At 39.7% G+C, this 26149-nt stretch overlaps 6 protein-coding genes across 6 annotated transcripts; 2 read left to right on the top strand and 4 right to left on the bottom strand.

Moving 5' to 3' along the window:
- The first annotated feature begins 2192 nt into the window (after nucleotides 1–2192).
- Nucleotides 2193–5399, top strand: LOC140777360 (protein TIFY 6b-like). The gene is made up of 7 exons (XM_073121412.1): nucleotides 2193–2519; nucleotides 3198–3382; nucleotides 3484–3776; nucleotides 3865–3955; nucleotides 4034–4388; nucleotides 4612–4669; nucleotides 4879–5399. Exons 1-7 carry the CDS (start codon nucleotides 2435–2437, stop codon nucleotides 5093–5095), a joined length of 1284 nt encoding a protein of 427 aa, XP_072977513.1. The 5' UTR covers nucleotides 2193–2434; the 3' UTR covers nucleotides 5096–5399.
- A 104-nt stretch (nucleotides 5400–5503) lies between these two features.
- On the bottom strand, nucleotides 5504–8365 carry LOC140777359 (ABC transporter G family member STR-like). Its single transcript, XM_073121411.1, has 4 exons — nucleotides 8009–8365; nucleotides 7756–7935; nucleotides 7365–7633; nucleotides 5504–7242 (listed from the first exon to the last, which is right to left on the bottom strand). Exons 1-4 carry the CDS (start codon nucleotides 8363–8365, stop codon nucleotides 5637–5639), a joined length of 2412 nt encoding a protein of 803 aa, XP_072977512.1. The 3' UTR covers nucleotides 5504–5636.
- A 785-nt stretch (nucleotides 8366–9150) lies between these two features.
- Nucleotides 9151–12533, bottom strand: LOC140777361 (ADP-ribosylation factor-like protein 8c). Its single transcript, XM_073121413.1, has 6 exons — nucleotides 12339–12533; nucleotides 11112–11193; nucleotides 10994–11026; nucleotides 10778–10899; nucleotides 9657–9818; nucleotides 9151–9523 (listed from the first exon to the last, which is right to left on the bottom strand). The coding sequence occupies exons 1-6, from the start codon at nucleotides 12374–12376 to the stop codon at nucleotides 9406–9408; spliced, it is 555 nt and encodes a 184-aa protein (XP_072977514.1). The 5' UTR covers nucleotides 12377–12533; the 3' UTR covers nucleotides 9151–9405.
- Nucleotides 12534–13078: 545 nt separating this feature from the next.
- Nucleotides 13079–18268, bottom strand: LOC140778848 (uncharacterized). Its single transcript, XM_073123734.1, has 7 exons — nucleotides 17931–18268; nucleotides 17096–17254; nucleotides 16944–17010; nucleotides 16772–16852; nucleotides 16543–16661; nucleotides 14681–14760; nucleotides 13079–14288 (listed from the first exon to the last, which is right to left on the bottom strand). The coding sequence occupies exons 1-7, from the start codon at nucleotides 18104–18106 to the stop codon at nucleotides 13537–13539; spliced, it is 1434 nt and encodes a 477-aa protein (XP_072979835.1). The 5' UTR covers nucleotides 18107–18268; the 3' UTR covers nucleotides 13079–13536.
- A 2898-nt stretch (nucleotides 18269–21166) lies between these two features.
- On the top strand, nucleotides 21167–23129 carry LOC140777059 (patatin-like protein 2). Its single transcript, XM_073120959.1, has 8 exons — nucleotides 21167–21180; nucleotides 21463–21586; nucleotides 21672–21853; nucleotides 21884–21886; nucleotides 21933–22119; nucleotides 22212–22373; nucleotides 22470–22772; nucleotides 22890–23129. Exons 1-8 carry the CDS (start codon nucleotides 21167–21169, stop codon nucleotides 23127–23129), a joined length of 1215 nt encoding a protein of 404 aa, XP_072977060.1.
- Nucleotides 23130–23704: 575 nt separating this feature from the next.
- LOC140778076 (protein CURVATURE THYLAKOID 1A, chloroplastic-like) lies at nucleotides 23705–25888 on the bottom strand. Its single transcript, XM_073122608.1, has 5 exons — nucleotides 25620–25888; nucleotides 24880–24983; nucleotides 24681–24788; nucleotides 24482–24553; nucleotides 23705–23963 (listed from the first exon to the last, which is right to left on the bottom strand). The coding sequence occupies exons 1-5, from the start codon at nucleotides 25759–25761 to the stop codon at nucleotides 23895–23897; spliced, it is 495 nt and encodes a 164-aa protein (XP_072978709.1). The 5' UTR covers nucleotides 25762–25888; the 3' UTR covers nucleotides 23705–23894.
- Between the last annotated feature and the right edge of the window lie 261 nt (nucleotides 25889–26149).

Genomic DNA, 26149 nt, shown 5'->3' with positions numbered 1-26149 from the left:
TCTCTAATCTACTCTTTATTCCTAAGCTAAAACCAAAGTTTTCTCCTTCTCTTTTCCTCGTTGTTAAGGTTGGCATGCACCTAATCTGAAGGACTACATTCATTGTACTCCATGGGTTATATGTTATTATATAACTCAGTTGCACATGACGCCAGGTGAAGGGTTTTATATATATATATATAGAGAGCTGTGGAGATTTATTACCTAGTCGTAATGGAATAACCAGCAAATCTATAAAGGATATAAAGGAAGATTTGAAAACTTGGAAATGAAAGCGTTAAAGAAGGGTCTTCGATGAAACTAATTGTTTGTGTTCTCATTAGAGGGAAGCATGGAATAATAAGATCATGCTCTCCACTTTTTTCCTCTAGTTTTGCTATATTCTTTCTTTACAAAGGCAGTGGATGCCATGTCATATGCTCGTTTTGATGTATTATTCTTTACTCCAGGCTCAAAAGATAAAGGAACTAGAGATGAAATGTGAGGGGTGACATCAGTGCAAACTTTTCCAAATAGAAGCAATTAAGGTGAATCATTGAGGGGTAGAGGAGATATATATATATATATATATATATAGAGAGAGAGAGAGAGAGAGAGAGAGAGAGAGAGAGAGAGAGAGAGAGAGAGAGAGAGAGAGAGAGAGAGAATAAAGGCGATGACAATTAACATGTGTAGCTATGACCCATCTCTAGTTGTTGGGCATATTTGATTGATGGAGAGATTCTCACATGGTCTCCTGTTAAAGGATTAGATTAATCTCAAATGCTATATTTTTGGGGTTTTAAAATCACAAGACTTACAAAAGGTCAGAGATTAATATAAGATGAGCAGCTTCCTGTTTATTAAATTGTATTAGATTGTTTTTCTTTTATCTGACCTTTGCGATGTGCACTCGCTGTCACTTTCTCTCTTTTAAAGATATGGGAGTTAGATCCAAGAGTGCTAAACTATTTAATTATACACTATCATGTGAAAGAAAGTACCATAAAATACAAAGAACAAGAAAATAAATCCAAAGTTCTGAAGCAATTGACTCATCTTGGTGATAGGAATCATGATTCCTTTTGTTTCTTCACAACCTGAAACTTGGATCGAGATTGCACCTATGTTAAATCCATGACACATAAGAGTGAAATCGTTAGCTTAAGACGGTAGAAATTGTAGCTTTTCTAACTTTGAAACATATTAAATAATAAAGAGCAGAATGCTACGTTGGTATAACTTAATCACCCAAACAGGAACTTGCGGTTGAAGTTATGATGATAATAGTATGGACTAACAAATCTTAGTAGGCAGTCTTTTCACTCTCACTTTCAAGATTAACACAAGTAAAGAACATCCCACCAACAAATATTGCCTTGTAGTATATCACCGACTTTAATGACCATAAAGCACACAAGTGATAATAAAAAAAACTTTAATGAAATAGTAGTGCGCAATGGAATCAACACGAAAGTATACTGTAACCATACCAGCATTAAATATCATTCAATCGTCTTCTTTCCATTTTGTTAGCTAGATGTAGTTTAAACTTAGTGAGTACGTGATAGCTAGATTCCTTATTACGTACCAACCATTCACGTCTTACTATTTTTTTCCTCCATTCCATGCAGGACTAAGAAATTATGATTCAATAATCAAAGAAAAGAAATCTAGATTTAAGCTGGATAGACTTTAAAAAGAGAGTCCAAGCGGCCCAAAACGCGAATCCTACGCCACCTCCCTGCCTCCATTAACAGCTTAATTAATTATACCCCATCGCCTTAATCCTCACCCCGTAATTAATTATTAATTAATTAATTCCCCAGAGATAAAAACCGTGAAGCCCATCGAAAACTGTGCACATGCCGATCTGGCGGTCAAACAAACCTGGTACGTCTTAAAATTAAATCGCCGGTCGTGCTCAGGATGTAATCGCCAGCTGTGTAGGACCACGTGTCAATGTACAAGGGAGTGGGCCCCGCGAGTCCAGTGGTCTCGTGTGCGGGTCCGCCGGATAGCTGCGGGGCGAGCGCGAGCGGGGAATCTCCTTTAACCCCCACGTGTGGGGTGACCGGACCAGCCGGTTAATCGTCATGTGCTTGGCTCTGGACCCGCTTAATCCGACGGCCCAAAATCTGACTCCGGTGGGCCCCACCGCGAGGAGCCTATAATAGCCGCTGGTTGGAAACAAGTTCTTTTCTTCTTCCCTTGTGCTTGTTCTATTTCGACGAGTTGGAGCGAAAGAGAGGAGTGGGTTCGGTTTGGGTTTTATTTTTTGTGAAAGAGAGACGAGCGAGTAGGGTTAGGGAGGAGAGCAAGGGAGAACAGGGGAGGAGAGGAAAACCTTTGAGGCTAAAGGTAGGTATTTTGGGAAGAATAGTTTTCAAGGGGAATAGGGGCCTTTTGGGAAGGGGATTAGGCCTTTGGAGTAGGGCGAGTTAATATATTGAGGATGGAGAGGGACTTTTTAGGATTAGATGGCAAGGTATCGGGGGAGCTGGTGAAGGATGATGGCAGAGGAAGTCGTCGGGATGCAGGTATGCTTGATTGCATTTTTCTTCTTCTTCTTCTTTTTTTTTTAATCTTTTGCGAAAATTGTTATCTTGCTGATTAATTTTCTTCATTTGTTGTATTGTTCGAGTTAGTGGTAAAATTTGGGGGGCTCTTTAACTAAGATTGCTTCTTTGATTGATTATCTGATGATTTGGATGGTTCTTTTTGGTTAATCTCATATGGTTTGTTTTCCCTTTTATTCCATAAAGTTGCACTGGGATATGTTCTCGTGGTTCTCAGTGTACATTTATTGTCTTTTATCTAGAAAGATTTGATATTTACCTTTAATGTTTGCTGGCTGTTAGCTCACTAAGTTACTTATTAATTGATTTCTTTTGCATTTGTTTGTGATGCTTAGAGAAGATTAATATTGTGCGCACTTATGTCTGCTTTCTTAATTTTGATGTAGTTGTGGTTCATGTAAATGTATCTTATGCAACTTGTAGTCAAAATCTATGAACCCATGATCAAAATTTTGAAATGGAAAAGAGCAAACTTTTTCTCACAGAAGACCGTAATCATTGTATTAGCGGTACATGTACTATTATACCATCTGATATATTTGCATAAGACTGAAACTTTATGTTCGTTATCGATTCATGGTATATGTTTCATCTTGTGATGGTTCATAAATTATGAAAATTTTGGTCTTTGCTCTTCAGCCTTCTATGGAGGTTCTTCGGCCATGCAGTGGCCTTTATCGAGCAAGGTCAATCCTTTGCAGCCATTCATGTCCTTTAAGAAAGTGCAAGAAGAGACACCGAAAAGGATCGTATCAGGATTTCAACATATATCAAGTGTGGATGCCTTTGAAGCCAACCAGATGTCCTCTGTATTAGCTCCAGAGGTCTGCAACTTTATAGAAGTGGGCAACTGGCCCAGACCATTTTTTAACTATTTTTCATTAAGAAATGAAACTAACAAATTACTTATCTCTTGAGCTTGCAGAGATCATTCAGCCTCAATGGTCAAGGCGTTCAACAAAATGGCATGCATACTTATCAGCCTCAAAGTGCCAATTCGTATAGCGTTTCTGCTCACCGTGTAAACGGGGGTCGAATGTTTCCAATGGCCTCACATCATGCTTTCCCTATAGCCTCTGGCAGCCCATTCTTCAAGGTCCAAAATGCTCCAATTCCTTCCAGTACCTCAATTTCATCTTTAAAGCAACAACCTTTTGGTGGAGGAATTGCTTTAAACATGCCTGTTGCAGGTTCTGTGCTTGGAGCCTTTGCTTCAAGGTAACACTCTAATGAGTTAGGTTCAGTAAACTCTTTGATCAGTAAGAGGATAAGTCTGATATTCATGTAATCTAAACCCTTTGTGAAGGCATGTGATGAAGCCCTCTCCCTCGACGGCACAGCTGACAATATTTTATGCCGGTGCTGTAAATATATTTGACAATGTCTCTCTGGATCAGGTATGAGATTTTGACGACTTGCAAGAGAGGATGATGTATAGATATGAAGATGTATGTTGATCACAATTTCTTTTATAGGCCCAAGAAATTATGTTACTGGCAAGCAAGGCATCCAATACAACTTTGACTGCTGGGAGTGCGAGATCTGATCCACCAATGACGTCTCCAGCAATGTTGCCAGATTCTCATGGGTTAAATGCAAAGCAGACAGCAATCCTGAGAAAAAATGATGTCGCACTACCTTCTTCAGGCCTTTCGAGTCCACTGTCAGTTCCCTCGCAATCAGGAAGTCTCTGCAGGAGTGCTTCTAGCTCCAATAATGATTCTGCAGGGGCCAAGTCAGCAGGTCCATTCTCACCCGCAAGCCAGCAAGAGCCTCCTACTCTTCCTGTGCCATTAAGTGCTACAACTGCTGCAACTATCATGCCAAGAGGTATTTGTTGAGATATGACTTTGAAATTATTATGTCATGTTCTGTCAATAGTTATCCTGGAAATCTATGAAGGTGGAAATAGAATCTCTTGGATTGGTGGAAGTTGGAATATTTTACTTGGAGCGCAATGACACCGTAGTGTAATACAATTTTTATTTTCTTTTTGGGTTGGATTCCTTAATGTAAGTAACCTGATTGAGTGGTAGTGGGTTGATAATTGCAGCTGTACCTCAGGCTCGGAAGGCATCCCTGGCAAGATTCTTTGAGAAACGAAAAGAAAGGTAAACGCTTTATTTCCCACTTGATGAAAACTTCCCTTAACATTATGTGCTTTTATTTTATGAGCTACAGAATTCTTTTCCTTGTGTTATAATGTCTTGCTACTTTGAAAATAGAGAGTAATAGGTTACTCTTAATTATGACACTGGAACACCGTTACCCTAATCGATGTTGCTAAGAAGCTAATTTTAACTTACTCAATACTTTGTAGAGTGAGCAGTGTAGCCCCTTATCCCTGCATCAAGAAGTCCTTGGATTATAATGGACTCGACAATGTTAACATGCCAAGCAAATCTTCGTCAACGGACGTCACTCTATCCAACAATTGCGATGAGTCACAGTGCCTGGACCAACTCAGGAATAACAGCTCCATACTCAGGAATAACAGCTCCAGTGGAGAGTCTCCGAGTACTAGGTTGGAGATCTGAATGTTGTTTATACATTCCATTATAGCCCATCATTGATCCAAAACTAAAATCTTCGCCATTCAACTGGATGTTAAAAATGTCAGATTAGCAATGCTTTTATAGTGTATTTCATCAGTAGAGGGTTTTCTTTTTCTTTTCTTTTTTGTTGTAAATTACTCTATGATGGTTTAGCCATTGACTACAGAATTATCCTCTGAGCTATGATAATTGTATCCTCCATTTTCGTATTGTATTGCAACAATAATATTCGATGAGTTGTAATGTTTGGTACTGCTAAACTTTGTGATAGCTGCTTTACACCAAATGGTTGTTGGTTTGTCTGTTAACGCCGTTCAATGTGTACATCTCCAAAGAATCCCAACTTTCTTAGGACTAGATTCTTCCATGCTTACCCTTTGATGATGACTACTAAATGTTCCTTGTCCTACTCCGACAACTACAAGTGGCTTCGAATGAATTAGGATTCAAATCAATTATTTAGTATCGATAGACATGCTTATAAATAGTGTAGCAAAGGAATAAATGAAAGCAGCAGCCTGGATCACTTCCTCTCATTCTTGGAGTAGAACCTGAGAACCACGTAGAAGAAGAGCCTATAGAGCACACCCCACGCAAGCAGAATAGCCACGTCAGTCCACACGCTGCTATCCGTGGATATGTTCATCGTATCGAGCACTTGCTTCCCCGACAACGGACACGTGGTGTTCAGTGATTGGAGCAGATGGGCACTGACATCTCCGAGCGGCCCTGGCGTTAGATCACTCACGTCGCCAAAGAAACACCGACTTCGTCCAAACTCATTCGTAAGCAACGCCTCGAACGGATACTTAATCGCCGATATGTAATGCAGCCATCTCCAGTACCACGGTATCAGCTTCCTCTTCAGGAAGAAGCCGCACGTGAGGAAGAACAGCGCCGTCGTCGCGATCACGACGGCGTAGCCGGTGATGTAGCTCGGCACGAGCGCGCTCACGAGCATCACGTAGGCGTTGGTCGTTATAAGCGACGCGTAGAGTATGATCCAGAAGTAGAGCAAACTCCCGTGGAGATGGAGCATGAGCTTTGTTATGATGGCAAACGTGAAGGCCTGGATTGCGAAGAAGGGGAGGTAGACGATGAGGGTGGAGATCACGTAGGACGACGCGCGGTAGGCGTTGTGCGTGGTTTCCCGGATAAAGATGAACCGTTCTTGGATGAACGTCGGCACGGCGTCGTTGGAGGAGAAGAAGATGAGGCAGACGGCGAAGATGTAGAAGTTGAGGATTCGGGTTATGGTGGTGAAGTCCTCGCCGCCGAGGTGGTGAAATAGGGTGGAGAGGACGACGGCCATGACCGCGAGGACGATCTCGCGGGAGAGGAATAACTCCGGCGTGCGGACCACGTTAAGCGCGGTGCGCCACGAGAGCACCGCTACCTCGCGGAGCCACGGGTTCGCAAACTTGGGCCCGTCGTGAGGATCCTCAAGCGGCTTGGGCTCGATAGCGAGGTCATAGGCCGCGACCCGGGGTTCAAAGACTGGAGTGAGAGGAGAAGGTGGATAAGGCATGCGGACGATAGGTGTAGTGCTGTGGCTTGGATAGTAACTTGAAATCGGGGTTTTGGCGGGAGTGCGGCCAGGTGTTCGAGCTGGGGTCCAAGAGGGCTTGCGAAGTGGAGTGCCGGTTACGCCGTGGTAAAGCCATACGGAGAAGTCTTTGTAGAATTGGGAAGCTAGTCTTGGGTTGTAGGCCACGCTCATTGAGGGTGTCTGGATCTTTCTCTCAAGAGAATTGTCGAAGTTTTCATGGTCCTCGTCGTCGAGGTCATCGTCAAATGATTCGAGGTAACTGGACGTTGGGTTGCCGCTGCCGCCGGTGGAGAATTGGTTGCTGTTGAGCTGGATTTGCCGGGAGTACTGAGCGGATTTCTGGAATGAGGGCTTATGAGGTTTTGGAGTCTTCCGGATTGGAGTTCTTGCGGCTTGGTTCGGCTTCAGGCCGTCGCGCTGGTAGAGGACTAATGGCTCAAGGCCGAGAGTCGACTCATCGTACTCTTTGATGACGTCGAGAAGGTATTCGATGCTGTTCTCGCCGTCAGGGACTGGTCGGCCGAATCCTTCGAGGTGCTCCGGGAGGGTGGTTGAGCTTCCCAGGTAGATCAGCCTTCCTCTGAATGAAATTATACACAAGTTATACCTTTTGTGACCACTTTGGAAACTGTATTTTTCTTTAATGTCTAATGATAAATTAAATTTGTGAAACTTTTTTTCTTTTTTGGTTGAAATTATCACCTTGCGAGAATGATGATTCGGTCGAGAAGCATCTGAATTCTAAAGGATGGCTGGTGAATCGTCATCAGCACGACACTCCCTCCTTTGGCGATATCCTTCACCTTCTCCACTACACTATGAGCACTGGTAGAATCGAGCCCAGAAGTGGGCTCGTCAAGGAACAACAGAGATGGTTTGTGTATGATGTCAACCCCGATCGACACTCGACGACGCTCACCTCCTGATACACCTCGCCTCCCTTCATCTCCAATGTATGTATGAGCAGCTGTCTGTTGTTTGATTCATAGTTCAATTCTTCGTTCTATAAGATTACGAGGAAAAAAAAGAAAATATCTACATTTGTATACATCTTAGATTTCAAGTCTTAACAAATTTGAGATGATCAAACTACCTGCAAACCCAGCTGGTTGAGTAGCTCACAAACCCTCTGCTGCTTGTCGGATCGAGAAAGCGACGGAGGCAACCTCACTTCGGCAGCAAACATGAACGTCTCAAACACCGTCAGCATGGGAAAGAGCTGATCATCTTGCATAACATATGATGATACCTTCTTCATGTAGCTGGTTGTTACCTAATCAAAATTTTATCCATGCAAATTTAATATCTTCTCAATATTACCCTGACATAAAAACTAACCAACTTACCGGTCTTCCATCAATGCGCACAGATCCTTCCAAGCTCCCCTGCGCAATCCTGCCGGCCAGTGCGTCGAGGAACGTGGACTTCCCGGCCCCGCTAGGTCCCAGAACGGCGGTGACTTGGCCGCGAAGGGCTTGGCCGGAGATGTCATTAAGAAGGTAGACCTCCTTCTTGACTGTGGCACCGTCTTTCTTCTGCTTCTTGAATATACTGTATGATAAGTTGTGGAACTCTAGGCCTTGGCCAGGGTAGAACACCGGTGTGCGATGGTTGACCGGCAGGTTTTGGTCGAGAAGGCTCTCGAGGCTTCTCTTCGTGTCGGCACCTCGAAGCTGAACCTCCGACGTCCTCCAGGCGGCCATTGCCTTTGCTGCCTTGGGAGTACACTTGGAGTTGCGACGCTGTTGGACTTAAAAAGAGAGGGAAATGAAGGCGATTTATTTGATGGGTGGCGGTAGATGGAAGTACCTAAAGGCCATGTTCTTTGGAGTTGACGTTGATTCAACTTTGGTAGTTCAGGAGAGATTTGGTGTTAGCTCTGGCGTTGAAATTGAGAAAGAGTGCGACAGGCCCTGTGCCAGGATATCCAATAGCCAAGGCTCTTCTTGGTAAACAATATATAAACTTCTGGGAGAGCATGAAAGATTCTATTCATAAATTAAAGAAACATAATAGCAGTACCTCTTATACCGGAAGAAGTTGAGACTCCAATCCTCTCCAGGTGATTGGAGAGAATAAAGCACTCAACTCAATGTCGAAACTCGCAATATCACCGCAAATTGTGGATCGCCTGGAAGAACTGTAGAACCAAATGAACGAGAACTCTAAGCGTCGTTTCTTCCTCCCAGAGAAGATATCTCTACTTGGAATTTGATCGAACATTTGGAAAGCAATCCTCAGCCGGTGTGGAAAACAACTTGCTCTAAAAGTTCAACGAGTACCAAATTTTCTCATAAAAAAGAAATTCTTCCCCATGCTTCATGTAATATTTACTATGCACTCCTCCTCCAGAAAACTTTATGGCCCATTTAGAACAGGTTATTGCTCAAATTCGCTCTGGCAAATTGCCCGTTTATCTCAGAAATACCTTTCCGCCATAACAAAGGAGATATTATGTCCATCAAATTTTAAAGCAGCGAGTCCAACGTCTAAGAATAAAGGGATCTTTGCAGTACAAATTCAAATAACTGGACTGTAAGTCTGTACACATACTCATACAAGATTCAAGATGATGATCCCCAGCTCCCATGCATATGCAAAGTTACCACTCTTATCAATCTCCCAATGGATACAACAAATTCGTTTATTTTCTTAAATCCTACGGTCCTGATGAGACTGAAACCGCATTCATCTTAGTTCTCCGGCATGTAGTGCAACAACCAAGGGCGAGATGATAAGTCGGTTATTTTGCAGTTCTAGAGTGCTTGATAAGCCAGTCAATGACAATATCTATGTTGATGGAATCCTTGCATGAGATCATGTAACAGCAAACCTCCCTGTCCTCAATATGCTCCAGACCTCTGGATTCAAATCATAATAAAATAGGTAATTTTAGAATCAATGGTTAAAAAACAGAATCAAAATAGATCAAGCTATAAATTTCTTTATTTCAAGTGGGAGAATTGCTAAGGTAAAGATTGTAATTGAACTCACAGCTGATCGACTAAGGCCTGCTTGGTAAGAGCTTCTGATTTGTCAATCTTATTTCCAAGGACTAGCAAAGGAATCCCACTCAAGGATGGTTTTGTCAGCAGGTCATGCAGCTCACTTTTGGATATAGGTACACTATCTCTGTCAGCAGCATCTACAACGTATCTGCCAAAATTCAAAATTATTATGATGGCTCTGGAAATCAGAAACCAGACATAAACATTTAAGAAAAGGTCACTATAGAAAAGTAAAATTCAGAGATACAATTGACTGTCAAACCAGATTCACAAATGAACAGGAACAAACTGAGAACATCCTCATAGGCTTAATTTAGTTTCTTATAGTATGAAAATAGAATGCAAGGAAGGATTCTCCAGTCTTTGCTTTGCAGTTGCATATATGCACCACTTAAAATCCTACTATAGGACAGACTAATTATTTCTGTCTTGCACTAGCATAGTGTACAAACGTTATCTCAATTTGAAAAAGAAGGCATTGGGGGTAATAGGAAAGGAAACACATTAGCCAAATAGTACAATATCTAACATAGACATTGTCCTTAACTCCTTGTATTAAGAACTTTAGGAACAAACTTCTACGCAAGAACTTTAGTAACTAAGCAAAAAGTCCACCTGATGGACAAATAGTTTTATAAATCTTCAAGCATATGAAATGTGTGCTAATGTTTCTTAAAGCATGAACGAAAATATTTGAAACCAAAAGAATAAAAAGGAACTACAACTTATCATTTAACTGCTACATATACTGCCTTCTTTTTGTATTGAGATTTCAAAACCTGCTGCCATCTAATAATCCAGCAACACTACTTCTCATGAGATAACTTTTTTGTGCAAAACTTCTGGGTGACAATTTCAGATTCTATTTGGGTCGTTGTCCTACTTCAAGAACATGGCAGCCAACAAACGACTCCAGGAATGCATGCATCATTTTGGAAGCATAAGAAATATGAACCAAAGTCAAACTTAATCTACCAACCAACTGATCATGCACTTCACTAAACTTAGCTTACATATTCAACATTTGTTCTCACTCTTCTCTTTTTCCATAAAGAAAGCTAATCAAAATCTCGTCAGGAAAAGTTAATTAAGTAGGAAAAAAATTACAGGATTGCGGAAACTCCACGACAGTAACGCTCCCACATGGTGCGGAATCTCCTCTGTCCTCCGAGGTCCCAAAGTTTTATGGTTACATTTCCTTTAGTAACTTTACGCATATTAAAACCGACCTAAATTTCATGGGTAGATGGTGTTAGTGCAGGGCTTAAGAAAGATATCAGGTCATATACATAACAGCATAGGATATGTAAAGAGGTTACATACAGTTGGAATCATGTCCTCACTGTACCCACCAGTCTGAAAAGAGTAAAAGCATCAATGAGAACCAGCAGACTTACGAAATTCAAGGAAAGAAAAGGTAAGAAGCATGAGAACAACTCACCGCAATGGCATTGACCAGAGAAGTTTTTCCAGCATTCTGAAGGCCAATTAGGGAGAGTTCCATTTCCTGTTTAAAAAACAAACTACAGCACAAAGATTTTAAAATGAGGGAAAATTTTCTGACCATGAAACTTGAACAGTAATGATGTGAAATAGATTGGGTCAAGAGATACAATACAACAAAGATATATTATGTAAATTACCGTACACATACATGAAATACCCTGCATATAGAAATATTCTTCATAACAGTATATTTTTCCAAACTCTTGCACATTTGTTCACAATTTTTATACTGAATAAAACCTTTTCTATAAAAGAAAAGTTTACAATGCCTAGGTCAGAGATCCAGTTGGGTAATACTACAGTAGGTTGCAAAAAGAAATGAGCCCACAATATCATGCTTAAATCTAGTAGAACTAAGAGAGTACCAAAATAATCTTATGAAGGTGCTCTTCATTTGATTTTGCCAGATAATAAAGTTCAAGATAATGTGAATTTATGTTGACATAAGATTCCTCCAAGCACATCATGTCATGAAAAAGCCCAACATATCAAAGTGTAGATCTGGAAGGTACTAGCTTTAACTAATATCTCAGATCCGCTAGCAATGTATCTCAGAATTTTCAGTGCCTTGGTATACAGCCAAACTGTTGATTATCTGACCTGGATTAAAAAAAAATCCTGTGGTGCCCGCAACCTGTGGTGAATTACTAACCACCAAGTAAAGATGTGTAATAGAGAATGCGGAGAACTCATCTATGAACATAGACTATATGATATGATACAGCTACCACTTCTCCTTACCCAAACTAGTTTTTTCTTACAACATTTTACAAATCTGAATAGATCGCACAGTCGTAGCTCTCCCTCTCTCAGCAATTTCCTAAGTTTCAGGAAAGAGAACAGCAAACGAGCCTTTGAGTCCCAACAATTTGGGGTTGGTTATATGGATCTTATTCTTGTACTAAGCTACTGACATCAAACCAAATGATTCTGATACACTACTCCCTTTCTCTTTCGTTATCATCTCAAACAGTACAGTGACCACACAAAAAAAGATGGATTTTTACTGTTATAAATCGATCAAAAATACTTGCAATAGAATAACATAAGATCCTAGCAGTGTTGCACCCGTCGAATCGGGAGAGATCCAAAATATCGAAAACCCTGCTTAGTTAACGAAACCATGACATATCTTGGAGTGTGACGCAAGCAACGGAAGTACCTTCGAAGCCAATTTAGGAGAGAATCCCAAAGCCCCATCCCGATCGAGAGAAGCAGGAACCCTAGCTTCTAGATCTCTCGGAAGAAGAAAAGAACAGCTAATTAGTTCAGTGGAGGAGGAAGAGAGAGAGGGAGAGGGAGAGAGAAAGAGGCGCAAGACGACAGAGCGAGACAGAGAGGAGAAACATGGGAAGACGGAAGGGTTAGCCGTTGTCATTTTCCCCTTTGGGGGTTAAATATAAAGTGAGCGACAAAAGTTGCATTTCACACCCTATATTTTTGTTATTCTACGGTGCACATTGGGCTAGTTTTTCGCATTTACGTGCTATAAGACGGCGCTTAATTAAGCGCTTTATTTTTCTTAATAACAGATAAGAAAATCAACATTAATTCCTCCGCAGTTGAATTAGAACATCCATAAATCTGACTAAAAAATCTCATCAACATTTTTTTGCCACCGAGCTCCCATTCCATGGCAACTCGAACACACTATTTTGGACCTTTTTTAACCCTCTATTTTCCATTGTTAACTAGTTTGGGAACAAATCTTCACTTATGTTTGATGGATTATTATGTAGAGAAATGTTTAGTTGACATTTATGAACTATACCTTTCTTACCCAAAAAAAGGAAAGAGAAAAAGCTTAAATAGGATCAGAGTCAGACTGCCCGGTAAGCTATGCATATAATACCAAGAAATCTGTAAACTAAATGCTAGTTAGTTTCAAGTAAAGATTGTCATTTTTAAACAAGAATTAGAAACATGATACTGACTGCAAAAGATCTGCACAACTTTGAAGTGTAAATCGTAAACACTATATAATTCATCGAGCACTGCTCACGAAATATGCACAAAATTATCCTACAGGTAAATGGAAAAGTTTGCACATGTATCTCTCTATATTGTGTTCATCCTTGAATGGGCATCTCCCTTGTACTTCCAACTAATCTGTATGCTTTTCTTCACAAAACTCGGTCAGACTTCAATATATTCTTCATATTAGGCACAGTGAAAAATATTAGAACAGGATTTACTATTCTAGTAATCACCTCAGCTGGATACTGAAACTGTGGCGCTTAGTCATCTGAAACTACATCAAAACCTGTAGCTTACCAAAGGTAAAAAACAGCTGTGAAATTTTCTGAGCAGCTACTGATTGTTGGAACGTCAAATTCATAGGTGATGCATCAAAAACACAGCTAACTGGAATCATCTGAGATGTTTACTACATTATCCTGGATCGGTGAATTCATGGGCAGGGCAGCTGACAAACTCACAAGCTGGAGAGAGGCAGATTGATCTGAAGTATCTGCAGTGGTACTATCCAGGCGATTAATAGAAGAAACATGCTCCACAGCTAGATACTTGGGAGTTCTTAGCTCACTGTTTTTGTGATACAAAAGGGAGGACCTCTCAGCACCTTTTCTGAAACTACTTGGATGACCGAGGAAAGTGATCCGGACATCCTCAGCCTCTAGGGATCTTGCAATTGGACTTTTCAGCATTTTATGCTTTTTCCTTCTCTCGGTTCTCTTATTGATCAGAGGTTCTATGTCTTCATCCATTTCTTCATCTGCATAATATTCTAGCCATTCACTAATCACTGTGAACTCATTCAACCCTCGAGGAGATTTTTTGATAGATGTGGAACCACACTTCCGCTTCTCAGATTTCAGTGGTTTGACTTGCTTCTCTGTATCTAGAGCCACAGATGGAGTTTTACTCTTCAATGCAGTGCCCTTTAACCTTCCATATACAACAACACTCTTTGAGGAAGGACGGCTATCTAAGTTTGCTTTAGAGTCTCCCTCAATACGAAAGAATTTTGTTATTGCATTTGACTTTGGGACATCAGATTTATCCTTCATTCCTTTTGAGCTACGTGAACCTCGTTGACCCAGTACAGCTACATTCGACTTTTTCGACTTGCTGTCAATAAGCTTTTGGGTACCTGAAAAATAATGATACAAGTTTGAGAGAAAAATGCTTTAAAGAATCAGAGAAACCTAGCGACTGAGGAATTCATAATTTGATTTTATGCAACAGATTCCTATTATGAGACTTGCATTTCAAAAAAGAAAATATCATCCCCTAACATTTTAGAAACACAAATAATCAGTCATCTCTCTAAGCAAATCATGATATACCAGTGAAAGGAATCTCATCAAGAATTTTTTCCTCAAAAAGAATAGTCTAAGATATAGCTGAATTCAGGAGAAGACGTATAAAACTTCAGCTAAATGCTGCCCATCATTTTATTGAAGCTTGAAGCAGCTATATTAAAAATTTAGAGCAGAAAAACAGCCACATGATGAACTCCTATACTTGAGATTGAATTCCGACCTTTTGAATCTCGTCTCTTGTCCTTGTACCCAGGTGGTTCTGCTATCTTTGCATAACTACCATTGCATGATATCCTGTGCCTGCAGAAAGAAGATGAAGCACATTTAACTAATATGGAATATAAAACACTGCAGTAGGAATATTACCTTAGCAGTAGCAAATAGGCTGAGAAATATATGATGCATATTAAGAGAAGATATTTATATTCATGAGGATGAACAAAAATGCTGTAGGAGCAAATGATTTGGAAACTGGAGTCACCGATGGTGTTTTTACAAGGACCTGCAGCATAAATGTAAGTCAGTTGACTTCTTGAAAAGGTTAGCAATCCTAGTAAGTTTCTTCAAGCTAGAAAATAGTGTATACCGTAAATTTCTTAAGAGCAAGGACACTCTATGTTGCAAACAACAGGAAGTCAACTTTTGTAAAACTATTTTTCTATCCCAGTGAAACAGACATGGATGAAGTCCTAATCTTGACTCCAATCTTCACTTCTACAAGCGAGGAATGTTACTGCTTAGTCTATAATGAGTTGATCTAATGTAACATAATTCTCAGCTTGACATATTCCAGTATCAAAGAAATAGTGATTTAATGAGATCATTTCACATTCTGATGATTTTCATGCAACGTCACATTGTTTTGGTTTTGTACTTTCTGATAAGGATTAATCCTTTGGTATCAATCAGCAGTAACAACTTCTCAATATATTATTCCACATCCTCCTCACTGAAGTCTTCTCTGCAAATTCCCTGTATTGGTTCTCATTTTTCTCATCATGCTTTAGTCGATTAGCCTTGATGGACTCCGTTTTCCAGATTCTAAATGAAACAAATGAATAAGCATAGAAACAGATGTTTTCTGCATCTTTGAAGGATAAGAGAGCTTATATAACAACTCATCTTTTACCACATTAGTTGTTCATTATTCTGTCCCCAATCTTTAGTTGTGATCACCCAATGAAGATCAAGGAAAACATCAGATATAGTTGCCATCGATAGGGTTATCAAAATAATCAAGCCCGCTTGAGCTTAGCTCGATAAAACTTGATTAAGCTCGGCTCGAAAATAAGCTGAACCAAGCTTGATCTTCAAAATAGGCTGAAAAATAATTTCAAACCAAGCTTAATCATGAACTGGCTTGATCAAATAAGCTCAATAAGGCTCAAAATAATTATAATATATATATATATGAATAATATTTTCTATATTCTATTATATTCTAAGATTTACTTAAGTGGATTGTTAAGCACTCTAATATTATAGAGTTTAGTTCTAAATTTTAATTCTATTAGTTTATATTTTTGAATTAAGCCTTATTTTAAGCTTGATTCAAGCCTAAATCAAACTCAAAATTTGGCTTGAATTGATTGAGGTTTGAAATTATTTATTGGTCGGCTCGTTTATGCTCGAGCTTAAAATTAGCTCAAAATTGGCTTGAATTGAAATTATTTCAATTCAAGCTTAATCACTAGCTTGAAATTAATTTTAATTCAAACTTGATAATAGCCAGGCTTGATCAAGCTTGACTCGTTTACACCCCTAGCTATAGAATCTATATAAAACATCATCTGTTAGTAACCATTATCCATTCACTAAAGTTAATAAATATCAAATAACAAAACATCAGCCTCTAATCCATAAATTGAAAACTCAATATTTTTATAGGGAGAATTAAATACTTCTATACCTTCCTAGATAGATATTTATGACTAACTCCAAGTTTCAATCACAGTTAAAAGATGTTCACAAGAATTTATTTGAGTATATATTGTTTCTCATTTTCCTCCATCCAACTGTACGATAAAGAATGAACTCAATGAAGCAACTCCAATCAAATATCAGTGATTGTAATATTCTTACCTGTGCCAATGGCAGGAGAAATTGCCACAAGCTCTAATGTGCCCCATGTTTTGAATGCAGTCACTGGCTGATGGTTTTCTGTTCATGGCTCTCTTGATTAGATCACCACAGGATTCACACTGTACACAACTTAGAAAATTGACTATAGAAGAATAATGAACAGATAAGCATTCTCAGACCAAAAGTAAGAAATATTTTATGGAATTAAAATAATGAAAGTTATACTAACAATCCAATGATGAACTCTGTAGCTGTCAACTTCCTCGTGAAAGTCATGGTAGATTGTGATATTGTACCCACCGGATGGTCTCTAAGTGAATAACCAACCAATCAGTATAACATCTATAAAACCAAAACTAGTAAATTTAATATAGCCCTCTGAAGCTATCATTATGCTGAACCTGGTGATCAGTTATTGAGCTGAAGTTAATAGCATTCATGAGAGTCTGAAAATTGGGCCCATGATCACTGCAGATGTACCAAAGGAGTTTGATTTGAAGAACAAAGAAGTGTAAACCTACTATTCAAAATTCACATAAAAACAGCATATTACCTGTGGTCCCTTTTCTTTTTGGTAATAAATAAGAATGCATGAATCATCTCATGCAACAAGGTGTTTTTAAGATCAGCTGTTGGACGAAATTTCAGTAGAGGCTCTGAAAGGTGTATTTCACAGCCACCTCCTCGAAGATAACGACATGTTCCAGCACAGCTGCATCACATCAAAATAAGATTTTATGTATTGGTTGATAAGGAACATGAACCTACTGTGAGATCCCTGTGAGTAGACAAAGATCACAAACACAATCAGCGCCAATGTGACAATAGCAAGAACATCTAATCACACTAGGTTCCTGACCGACAATCTTGAGAGCAGGATGCGCTACAAACTAATCACAAGCGCGATCCATTTCATAATGCCAGAGTCCAGACCAAAATGATTTACGATTTGCTTCTTATTCACCTTTATCCATCTTATCTATAGCCTTCCTTCTCCTTATTTGGTTAAATAATCTCAAACATTTACGCTCGTTCTTCAAACCATCACAGATAAACATATTCGAAAAAATAAAAACAAAATAGCATTCTTAACTTCAATAGAAAAACCATCCACCGAACCTCTCCAAAGACAAGGACCAACTTCAATGTTTTCGTCCACAAAACACTCAGAAATCGTAAAACCCATTTCTTATTCGTAGATTACGCCACAAAGATGACATTACCGACATGGGTACCACTTGAAACTCGCCGACAACAAAAATCAAATACCAAACCTGGGCAAACCCACATACCAATTTCGTGTTTTAGTCTATAGCATAACACAGAGCAATCGCCAACCAGACTCATTGCTTATTCTTGGAATGGAGGAGGAAGAGAGGGATGGAGACCTGGTCATGCGAGGAGAACTCCACTGAACCACGCAGGAGCCGAGTGAGTCATGGAAGTAGACGGAGTTGTAATGGCAGAAGAGGGCGTGGATGTCCGGGTGCGGATCCAACAACTCGTTCTCGTCCAACCCCATCTCTCTCGCTCGCTTTCGACTGCTACTCCCGGAAGCAGACATGGTTGTAGTAGTAGTAGTACCATTACCAAGAAGCTTTTAAGTATGATAAAAATGTGGGCACAAAGGGTTTTATATGGGAGAATGGGGAAACAAGAAGAAGAGGGGACGGGACGTGTCCGGTCTCCATGGATTCCTTTTCTTTCTCTTTCCTTTTCTATTTTAACATTTGCTGCTTAATGCTCTCGATGGACTTGAATGATAGAAGGATTATTCTTTCGCCTTCTTCTCTTTTCTTTTAAACTTAAAAAAGTGTGAGAGTTAGAGGAGAGTGAAGTGCCGCTAAGGCAGCATAGGTAGACATTTTAAAAGAGTAATGCTATACCTACAGACACTTTATAAATATTTTACACGTAAGATAATATCTATTAATAGTTTTTCTCTCCGTTATATTTTATTATATATTTATTACTATCAATGAATAAATGATGCTATATTAAAAGTGTTCGTCAAAATTTATTTTGAAATTTCACCTACTTGGGTATTTAGTTTTGGCCACCTAGTCATTAACTCGAAAAAGGTGATGGGAGGGAGAGACTCGAAGAGTTGCACCATCAGGGCACCACCGGTTGAAGTCGATTTTCTTTCAAATTAATATTTAATTATTTTTTGATTATAAGGATTAGTTCATGAGCTAGTCTTTTTTTGTTTTGCTTAATAATTAAGCTTAATAATCATAAATTGTGAGTTTAATAATATTTAACTTCTCAAATGGTTAATTCCTTCCTGCTAGTGTGTGTTAAGATATATTATGCCAGTATTACGGTATACACACATTTGAGCCTGTTAAGATTCGCACTGTCGCACACCAACCTAAATAAATAACTGCACGTTAAGGTGATCGTACGTGATCTATGCACGAATAGAGTAGGGAAATTATTTCTAACTTTTGAAAGAAAATACTTGAGATGCTCCGATAAGTAAACAGATAAAATATCCTCCAGAGATTTTAAAAAAACCAACAGAAATAGATAAAGTAGATGCTAAAATACATTAAAAAAATTTAAGCCAAATACATATCATCAAGTTAAAAGTGCTAACATTGAAGGAAAGGCCCAAGAATTATCAAATTTACAGTACAAGATCAAGTATCACAATAAATAGAACACAAGTTAGTTCAATATGGGTCAAATTTATAGTCTGGCATCATACACTTTGGATAGATCCCTCCCATCCATGCATAAAAAGTTCATGCCCATTGTCAATTGCAATACATTATAGAATGGAGAATAAGCTGAAGAATAAACTCAAATCATGCATGACTGTATATAATTTAGCAATACGATGAGAACTACTTTGTGCATTGTTACCTGGAGACAATGAACCTGAAGTTTTCACCATGACAAGGCAAAAAAAAAAACAATCTCAGAATTATGTAAGCAGTTTACATGAATATTAATGCAAGCCGTGAATGAACATATAATAACTAAATCACTGGTCTCAAGAATGAGTTTGTAAGTTCTTGCTTCAAGAGAGGATAATATAATCACTGATCCCAAGAAGAAAAGAGTGCAAAGAAATCTGAGCTTCTGACATTAGAAGAAACACAGAAAGAAACAACAATAAGTCGAAACTGTATCAATCAACTTTAGCAGTAACAAGTCATTTAGTTTCTTCAGAGATCACTGTAACTCTCACGAAATGTCTCTCTCTCTCTCATGCATTCTTTTCTTCCTTATCTTCTGCCGTTCCCTTTTGCTCCAAGAAGGTAAGGAAACTGAGGAAGCTTGCTTGATCCTTTATCGCTTCCATAAGCCAATCCATTCAGGGTCTTAGTTTTGATACTAGCACCCTATCCATAAATTAACACTGTTAGGACATGCAGCAATATACACTCGGCCGCCACAACCAACCCCCCCCCTTCCACAGAACAATTACTTCAACCAGCTGCTCACAGGCAAGTGAATAACTCTCCTCGGTCATAATATCGACAATATAACCTCTGGTTTGGCCCCCATACTTTTGAGTATAATCACTTCATAACCAACCTTACCCCAGATCCTTTTCCATGCAACATAGAACCAAATTGACCAACAAGAAAAAGTTCACATACTAACTCATTATTTCCTTGTCATACCAAGTTACCAACAGTGACCAAGAACATTAGCAATCAGATGTCTCAGAAGTAATGGGGGCATATACACCAAACATCAAATTCCAGATAGCACATACTTTAACCAAAATTTTAACCCGTCAAATAGTGATGTCTTTAAATACTTGAGGGCACAAGTTCTTGAACAAACTGACAATAGTAGCACACATTCTACTAAACAAAATAGATTCCAACTACCAAAATAGATTATAGTCTAAGAATCTCACATTTAAGCTGGTCGACCGCCAATGAAAACAAACAAAAGTTATATGCAACATCATAAACACCAATACTACTACTTAAATCAAAGGAAGTAATAAAACATACAACCAGATCATGGATAGGAATCTTGTAACGCTTACAGGCTTACAGCTCGTAAAATTACTACAACATTTTTTTTTCATCAAAACAACTACAGGAAGTTCGATTTATAGGCATCATCCACATTGAACTATACATTCCATATCAACACAAACTCCTAGTACTTAATAAAAATCAGACAGTGGGTTTGCATTGGAAACCTTGTCGGGGTTCGACGACGGCTTCATCGGAAGGGAAAGCGTTGACGGCCGTGACGGCGGCGGCGGGGGGCCCCAGGCGGCACCTCCTCTCGACCATCTCGTTGACGGCGTCGGGCTCGCCGGAGAAGACGGCCTCGACGGACCCATCCCTCCGATTACGCACCCAGCCGTTGATCCCCAGCTCCCGCGCGTTCTGGACCGTCCAATCCCGGAAGAACACCCCCTGCACCCGCCCCTTTATCACCACGCGCACCTGAAAAACTACCCAAATTAATATCGAAGTTACGATTGGAGAAAGGGAAGAGGAGAAAAAGCCTACCGTTTTGGTTGATGGAGGCATCGGTGGCTTCGCGGAAGCGATTGCGTTCATGGCGAAGAGAAGAGGAGAAGAGAAAGTGGCAAACAAGAATAGAAGATTCGTGAAATCGGGTTTGGTTAGTTGAAGCGGAAATGGGTTTTGGATGGTACTTAATTAAAACTCCGAATCCAATAAGACTACCACTAGCCCGAGTTCAATTTCCGATCCGATAAGACTACTAAATTATGGAAAGCTATGCTTTCCATTATAGCTTTCCATAACTACGGATAATTAACAACACGAAAAATTAAGGAAAACTTAACGTGCATATTTCCTTATTCAGATCTGGCATTAGTCTATATAAACAAGGGCTGGACAACCCAATCGCTCATCCAAAGCCTGACTAGTTTAAGCTATTCTAACCTGCAGAGATTCCAATGGCATGCAGTTGCGTTGTTGGTTGTCCACCACCAGTGTTGGGAAACATCGTTACACTCCTCAGTATTGATGGTGGTGGTGTGAGGGGTATTATTCCAGGAACTATTCTTGCTTTCCTCGAGTCTAAGCTACAGGTATATTAATTAACTTCTCAGATTAGGACTAGTTACATATATATATATACATATTATGATGTATGATTAATCTACTGTATCTTAGGAACTAGACGGAGGAGATGCGAGGATTGCGGATTACTTCGATGTTATCGCAGGAACAAGCACAGGAGGATTAGTCACCGCTATGCTCACTACACCGGATAAGGACGGTCGTCCATTGTTTGCTGCTAAGGATATAGTCAACTTTTACGTAGAGCACACACCCAAGATCTTTCCTCAGGATAGGTAATAATCCCTTTCCGTTCAATTAAATAGCAAGTCTTTAGTTGATCGTTTGTGTGATGGGAGATGGAATAGTTTACAGGGGTCCTTTTGCTAAAATCAAAAGGTTGTTTAAAATCTTCAATGGACCTAAATATAATGGGAAGTACCTCCACTCGCTAGTGCGAGAGCTTCTCGGGGAGACTAGGCTGAGCCAGACGTTGACTCAGGTGGTCATACCAACATTTGACATCAATCTCTTGCACCCCACCATATTTAACACCTATGAGGTATATATTTATGTCTAAGTTTAATTTCATAAATCAATGTTAATATGTATACGTATGTACTTAATTACCTCTTTGTTATATGTGTCTTGAAGGCAAAGAGTGATGCTTTGAAAGACCCACTTCTCTCCGACGTGTGCATCAGCACTTCAGCTGCACCAACTTATCTTCCTGCCCATAGATTTGAGACCAAGGATGGCGAAGGAAGCACAAGGTGTTATCACCTGATCGACGGCGGTGTCGCCGCAAATAATCCAGTAAGAATTAGTATCAAATTTAGCTATACCTCGGTATGATAGTTCCATGCAATAGCATTATACGTACGTTATTTCTTGCGTTGGTCGTACGTGCAGACATTAGCAGCTATGACGCATATAACGAAGGAAATATTCACACAAAACCACGATTTCTTCCCGATGAAGCCGACGGATTACGGGAAGTTTGTAGTCATCTCTCTCGGGACAGGTTCAGCTGACAAGAAAGGAAAGTTCGACGCCGGCATGGCCGCAAAATGGGGTGTTCTCGGGTGGCTGATCAAGGACGGGAACACGCCGCTTATCGACTCCTTTTCTCAGGCAAGCTCCGACATGGTCGACATACACGCTTCAGCCCTCTTCCAAGTACTACGCAGTCAGATGAATTATCTCAGAATCCAAGTAATGTAGCTGCGCCATATATAAACATTTTTCTATAACAGAATAAGTTTCTACTTAATTAGGTGTTTGTATTGGATTAACAACGTGAGTTTTGGCATTGGTATATATGTGAAATAGGATGTCACCTTGGAGGGGAATACGTCTTCAGTGGACATCTCAACACAGGAGAATTTGCGAAGCCTTGTGAGGATTGGAGAGAAGCTTCTGAAGAGGCCAGTGTGCAGTGCAAACATGGAGACCGGCTTGTTCCAGCATGTGGAGGGAGGGGGTAGCAACGAAGAAGCTTTGACTCGTTTTGCTAAGATTTTGTCCGAAGAGCGTAGATTTCGGCAATCCAAATTGCTGAGATCTACATAAGTACATGTTATGGAAAGCATAAGAAAATACTAAAATTATTATAGGCAATTAGTTAATTTGGTAATAGCATATATCTAATAGGGTAGTATAGTGGTAGTGAATGTTATTTGTATCTTTCGGTTGGAAAGATAGTGGATGAGAGAAGTCTGGGCAATTGGATAGTTTTAAATCCAATTTTCCCATTCTACTCTCTCTCTCTCTCTCTCTCTCTCTTCATCAGTAATTTAAACTTTTGAAGTGAGTGGATAAAGTTATTAGCAGTTTCGCAATCTTTAATTTTTGAAACCAGCAAACGCACGGAGAATCACTTCATCTCCTTCATCAGCATATAGAGGCAGCTTGCTCTCTCTGTGATCTTTTCTCCATGAAGGCTTGCATGTACTTTTTTGAATAAGAAACTAATTCTTAACTCATGTCTATCAAAGATGCTAAAAGGAGGGGGGAAGTTAATGCTTACAGCTAATTGTAAAATATTATTATTACAAGGAGTGAGTGAGAACTGCTTGATGAAAAGAGATGGAATTTGAACATTTATAGGTGTTCAATTGACCATAAAAGAGGGAAACGCAACCAGATTACATGCAATCACAAATATTATTAAGGAAAAAGAGATGCTGATCGCAAGTGGTCAATGTCATTACAAGGAGTGAGGAGAAAACTGCTTGATGAAGGAATAGGATACAGCAGCATTAAGTACATTAACAGAGCTCTGCTTATACTGATAGTTAAGGGGAATTCCAGTGATCGCCAACCAACGAGATGCAATCATTCACCTGTTCCAGCAATCTTTTTCTTTATAGATTCAATATCACTGGCTAATTCTTTTCTACTTTCCTGTACAAGGATATCTCGTCAGAAAAGGTAATAATAAAGAGCAAAAGAGATTCAGTAAGAGAAGAGAAAAGCATTCACAAGATACTATAACTATAGATAAATTTGCAGAATTTGTACAGAGATAATGGAACATTAGATAAATTTGCTCAAAACTACTGTGTGTATGTGCTGTCGTTCTCTTTCAGATTGTATGGATATAAGACAAACTAAGTTTAAATCTAGCTTTTAAGATGACCAAGCAATAGATCAATATCTTGATTTAGTTGTCCAACTATCCAGCAACAACTACAATGTAGATCCATACGGATAGATAAAGCAAAGCTTTGGGCTGCATACTTCAAAACTCCAGTCCAAACAAAGTAAGTCTATAAATTACTAAGGCACACGTAAATTAGAGATCCTTCAGATCATGTGTGAGTGATGTGATAAAGAAATGAGGATGAGATTTTGATACAACTTAGGATGAATTTGGAACTAGAAGATTCTTAAGAGTGACCATCGGTAATATAAAGGCTTACCTTGAAAAGCACGTAGCGATACACAAACCATCCAGTGTAACCAAGCCCAACTAACTCCATAAACTTTGGAAGCTACAGAGCATACCAAAAAAAAAAAACAATTTCAAGACAAACGGCATCAAGATTCAATATCATTATAAAGAATAGCGATCTTAAGAAATCAAGGACACAATGCAACTAATATCGTGTCAAACAATACCAGGGGAACAGAGTTGATTGCACCAACAACAATTGAAGACAGCCAAATTGCAACAATTGCACCTCCTCCGTATAAGAGAACCGTGGATTTGTTCTCAATGCCATCCCACTGTAGCAAAGAGCATATTAAGTATACCCTCTAGTATACATGTCAAATGGAATAGCAAATGCTTTCCCAGAACAAGGAAAGTGAGAACTACCTTCTCCTTCAGATCTGCCAGGAGATCGTCACTTTGAATAGAGCTAGAAGTATCCTCCGAGGAGGAAGTGGCTCTTACCCTAAGTGAAGAAAACTTTTGTGCATCTGCCAAGAGGAGCATAAATTAGTATCTTACAGTTAAAAATATTAGATGAAGGCTGTTAAAGAAAACCACTTGAAGACCTTCCAGTGTTTATGATTCTACAAGATAGAGTGATCACCAACACTTAAAAATAGGAGCAAGCATAACTCAAAATCTAGGAACACCAGAGGTGTGAATTTAGTGGATGTTGGACTAGGAAAAGATTCTGGCCACCAAGAAAGAGACTGCAGCCACAGACATATATACATAGATTCTCACAAAAAACTCAACATACACCAATGATTTGGAGGCCAAAGTATTCACTTAGGTGATTAGGGAGTTCTAACAGAAACATCACATAAGGTCATTGCAACTGGCGGGAGAGCAACTATACTACTCATAGATAAAATATTCTAACAATTGAGCGCACACAAGTCCAACCTATAAATTGTGCTAGTCGAGGACTCAATCGAGCATCATGAGTTTAGCTTAAAGGAACTAAATTTATGAATCAAATCTTGTGCTTAGGGTATCAAAGAACACCACATTCACACCCAGTGACGCAGGGAAAAGAAGATCTAAAATCCAACAATTCTACTTCAAATCATCTAAAGTTTTAAACATTTTTTTCCATCAAAGCATCCAAGTTAGCGGATTACCACGGAGGCCGGAGACCGCGGGGAAGGAGCGCCGCGGTAAAGGCGGGAGGAGAACGGAACGGGGTACGGCGGAGCCGCACGTGCGAAGGCGAGCTCCTCCGAGAACCGCGGTCGATGTAGCCGTGTACGCCGGCGCTGCCATCTTGCTCGTCTCTTATCCTACTTGAGTGGCGGCGATTGTTTATTTGGAAATCTCGTCTCCCTTTTCTCTTTTGCTGTTAGCTTTTACCCGCTTCGCTCTCTCTCTCTCTCTCTCTCTCTCTCTCCCTCCTTCCACTCCCTTGATTCCTTGAAGGCCAGTGGACACGTGGCAAGGAGGTCAGAAATGATTGGTTAGGCGCGGGCGCCTATCTTGTGAGGATTTGGTTGCTCGCAGCCTTGTTCGTTGATTCGCTGATAAGCTTGGTCAAACCGTCCAAAGGCTAGATACGTGCCAAACATAAAATGTTAATCCTCCGTTACAATTAGATCCTACTAAATTTTTAGCCAAAAGATATAGTCATAAAATCTAAACTCTAAATTATTAAGTT

Source organism: Typha angustifolia, chromosome 15 (genome assembly GCF_048772165.1).
Source record: "Typha angustifolia cultivar Huaian chromosome 15, ASM4877216v1, whole genome shotgun sequence".
Classification (NCBI taxonomy): Eukaryota; Viridiplantae; Streptophyta; class Magnoliopsida; order Poales; family Typhaceae; genus Typha; species Typha angustifolia.
This window is presented reverse-complemented; position numbering and strand designations above follow the sequence as displayed.

Excerpts from the sequence above, each read along its gene's own strand:
- LOC140777059 (XM_073120959.1), top strand. Across the intron at positions 22,120-22,211 it reads CCATATTTAACACCTATGAG|GCAAAGAGTGATGCTTTGAA; the intron begins GTATATATTTAT and ends TGTGTCTTGAAG. Across the intron at positions 22,374-22,469 it reads GTGTCGCCGCAAATAATCCA|ACATTAGCAGCTATGACGCA; the intron begins GTAAGAATTAGT and ends TCGTACGTGCAG.
- LOC140778076 (XM_073122608.1), bottom strand. The coding sequence starts at position 25,761 with ATGGCAGCGCCGGCGTACACGGCTACATCGACCGCGGTTCTCGGAGGA. Across the intron at positions 24,554-24,680 it reads CAATCAACTCTGTTCCCCTG|CTTCCAAAGTTTATGGAGTT; the intron begins GTATTGTTTGAC and ends TATGCTCTGTAG. Across the intron at positions 23,964-24,481 it reads ATCGCTACGTGCTTTTCAAG|GAAAGTAGAAAAGAATTAGC; the intron begins GTAAGCCTTTAT and ends ATCCTTGTACAG.
- LOC140777361 (XM_073121413.1), bottom strand. The coding sequence starts at position 12,376 with ATGGGGCTTTGGGATTCTCTCCTAAATTGGCTTCGAAG. Across the intron at positions 9,819-10,777 it reads CGTGGAGTTTCCGCAATCCT|ATACGTTGTAGATGCTGCTG; the intron begins GTAATTTTTTTC and ends GAATTTTGGCAG. Across the intron at positions 9,524-9,656 it reads CAGGCCTTAGTCGATCAGCT|AGGTCTGGAGCATATTGAGG; the intron begins GTGAGTTCAATT and ends ATTTGAATCCAG.
- LOC140777359 (XM_073121411.1), bottom strand. The coding sequence starts at position 8,365 with ATGGCCGCCTGGAGGACGTCGGAGGTTCAGCTTCGAGGTGCCGACACG. Across the intron at positions 7,936-8,008 it reads TGCGCATTGATGGAAGACCG|GTAACAACCAGCTACATGAA; the intron begins GTAAGTTGGTTA and ends AATTTTGATTAG. Across the intron at positions 7,243-7,364 it reads CGAATCATCATTCTCGCAAG|AGGAAGGCTGATCTACCTGG; the intron begins GTGATAATTTCA and ends AATTTCATTCAG.
- LOC140778848 (XM_073123734.1), bottom strand. The coding sequence starts at position 18,106 with ATGTCTGCTTCCGGGAGTAGCAGTCGAAAGCGAGCGAGAGAGATGGGG. Across the intron at positions 17,255-17,930 it reads AGTTCTCCTCGCATGACCAG|CTGTGCTGGAACATGTCGTT; the intron begins GTCTCCATCCCT and ends GATGTGATGCAG. Across the intron at positions 14,761-16,542 it reads TTCTCCTGCCATTGGCACAG|GCACAGGATATCATGCAATG; the intron begins GTAAGAATATTA and ends TTCTTTCTGCAG.
- LOC140777360 (XM_073121412.1), top strand. The coding sequence starts at position 2,435 with ATGGAGAGGGACTTTTTAGGATTAGATGGCAAGGTATCGGGGGAGCTG. Across the intron at positions 3,383-3,483 it reads CCTCTGTATTAGCTCCAGAG|AGATCATTCAGCCTCAATGG; the intron begins GTCTGCAACTTT and ends TTGAGCTTGCAG. Across the intron at positions 4,389-4,611 it reads TGCAACTATCATGCCAAGAG|CTGTACCTCAGGCTCGGAAG; the intron begins GTATTTGTTGAG and ends TGATAATTGCAG.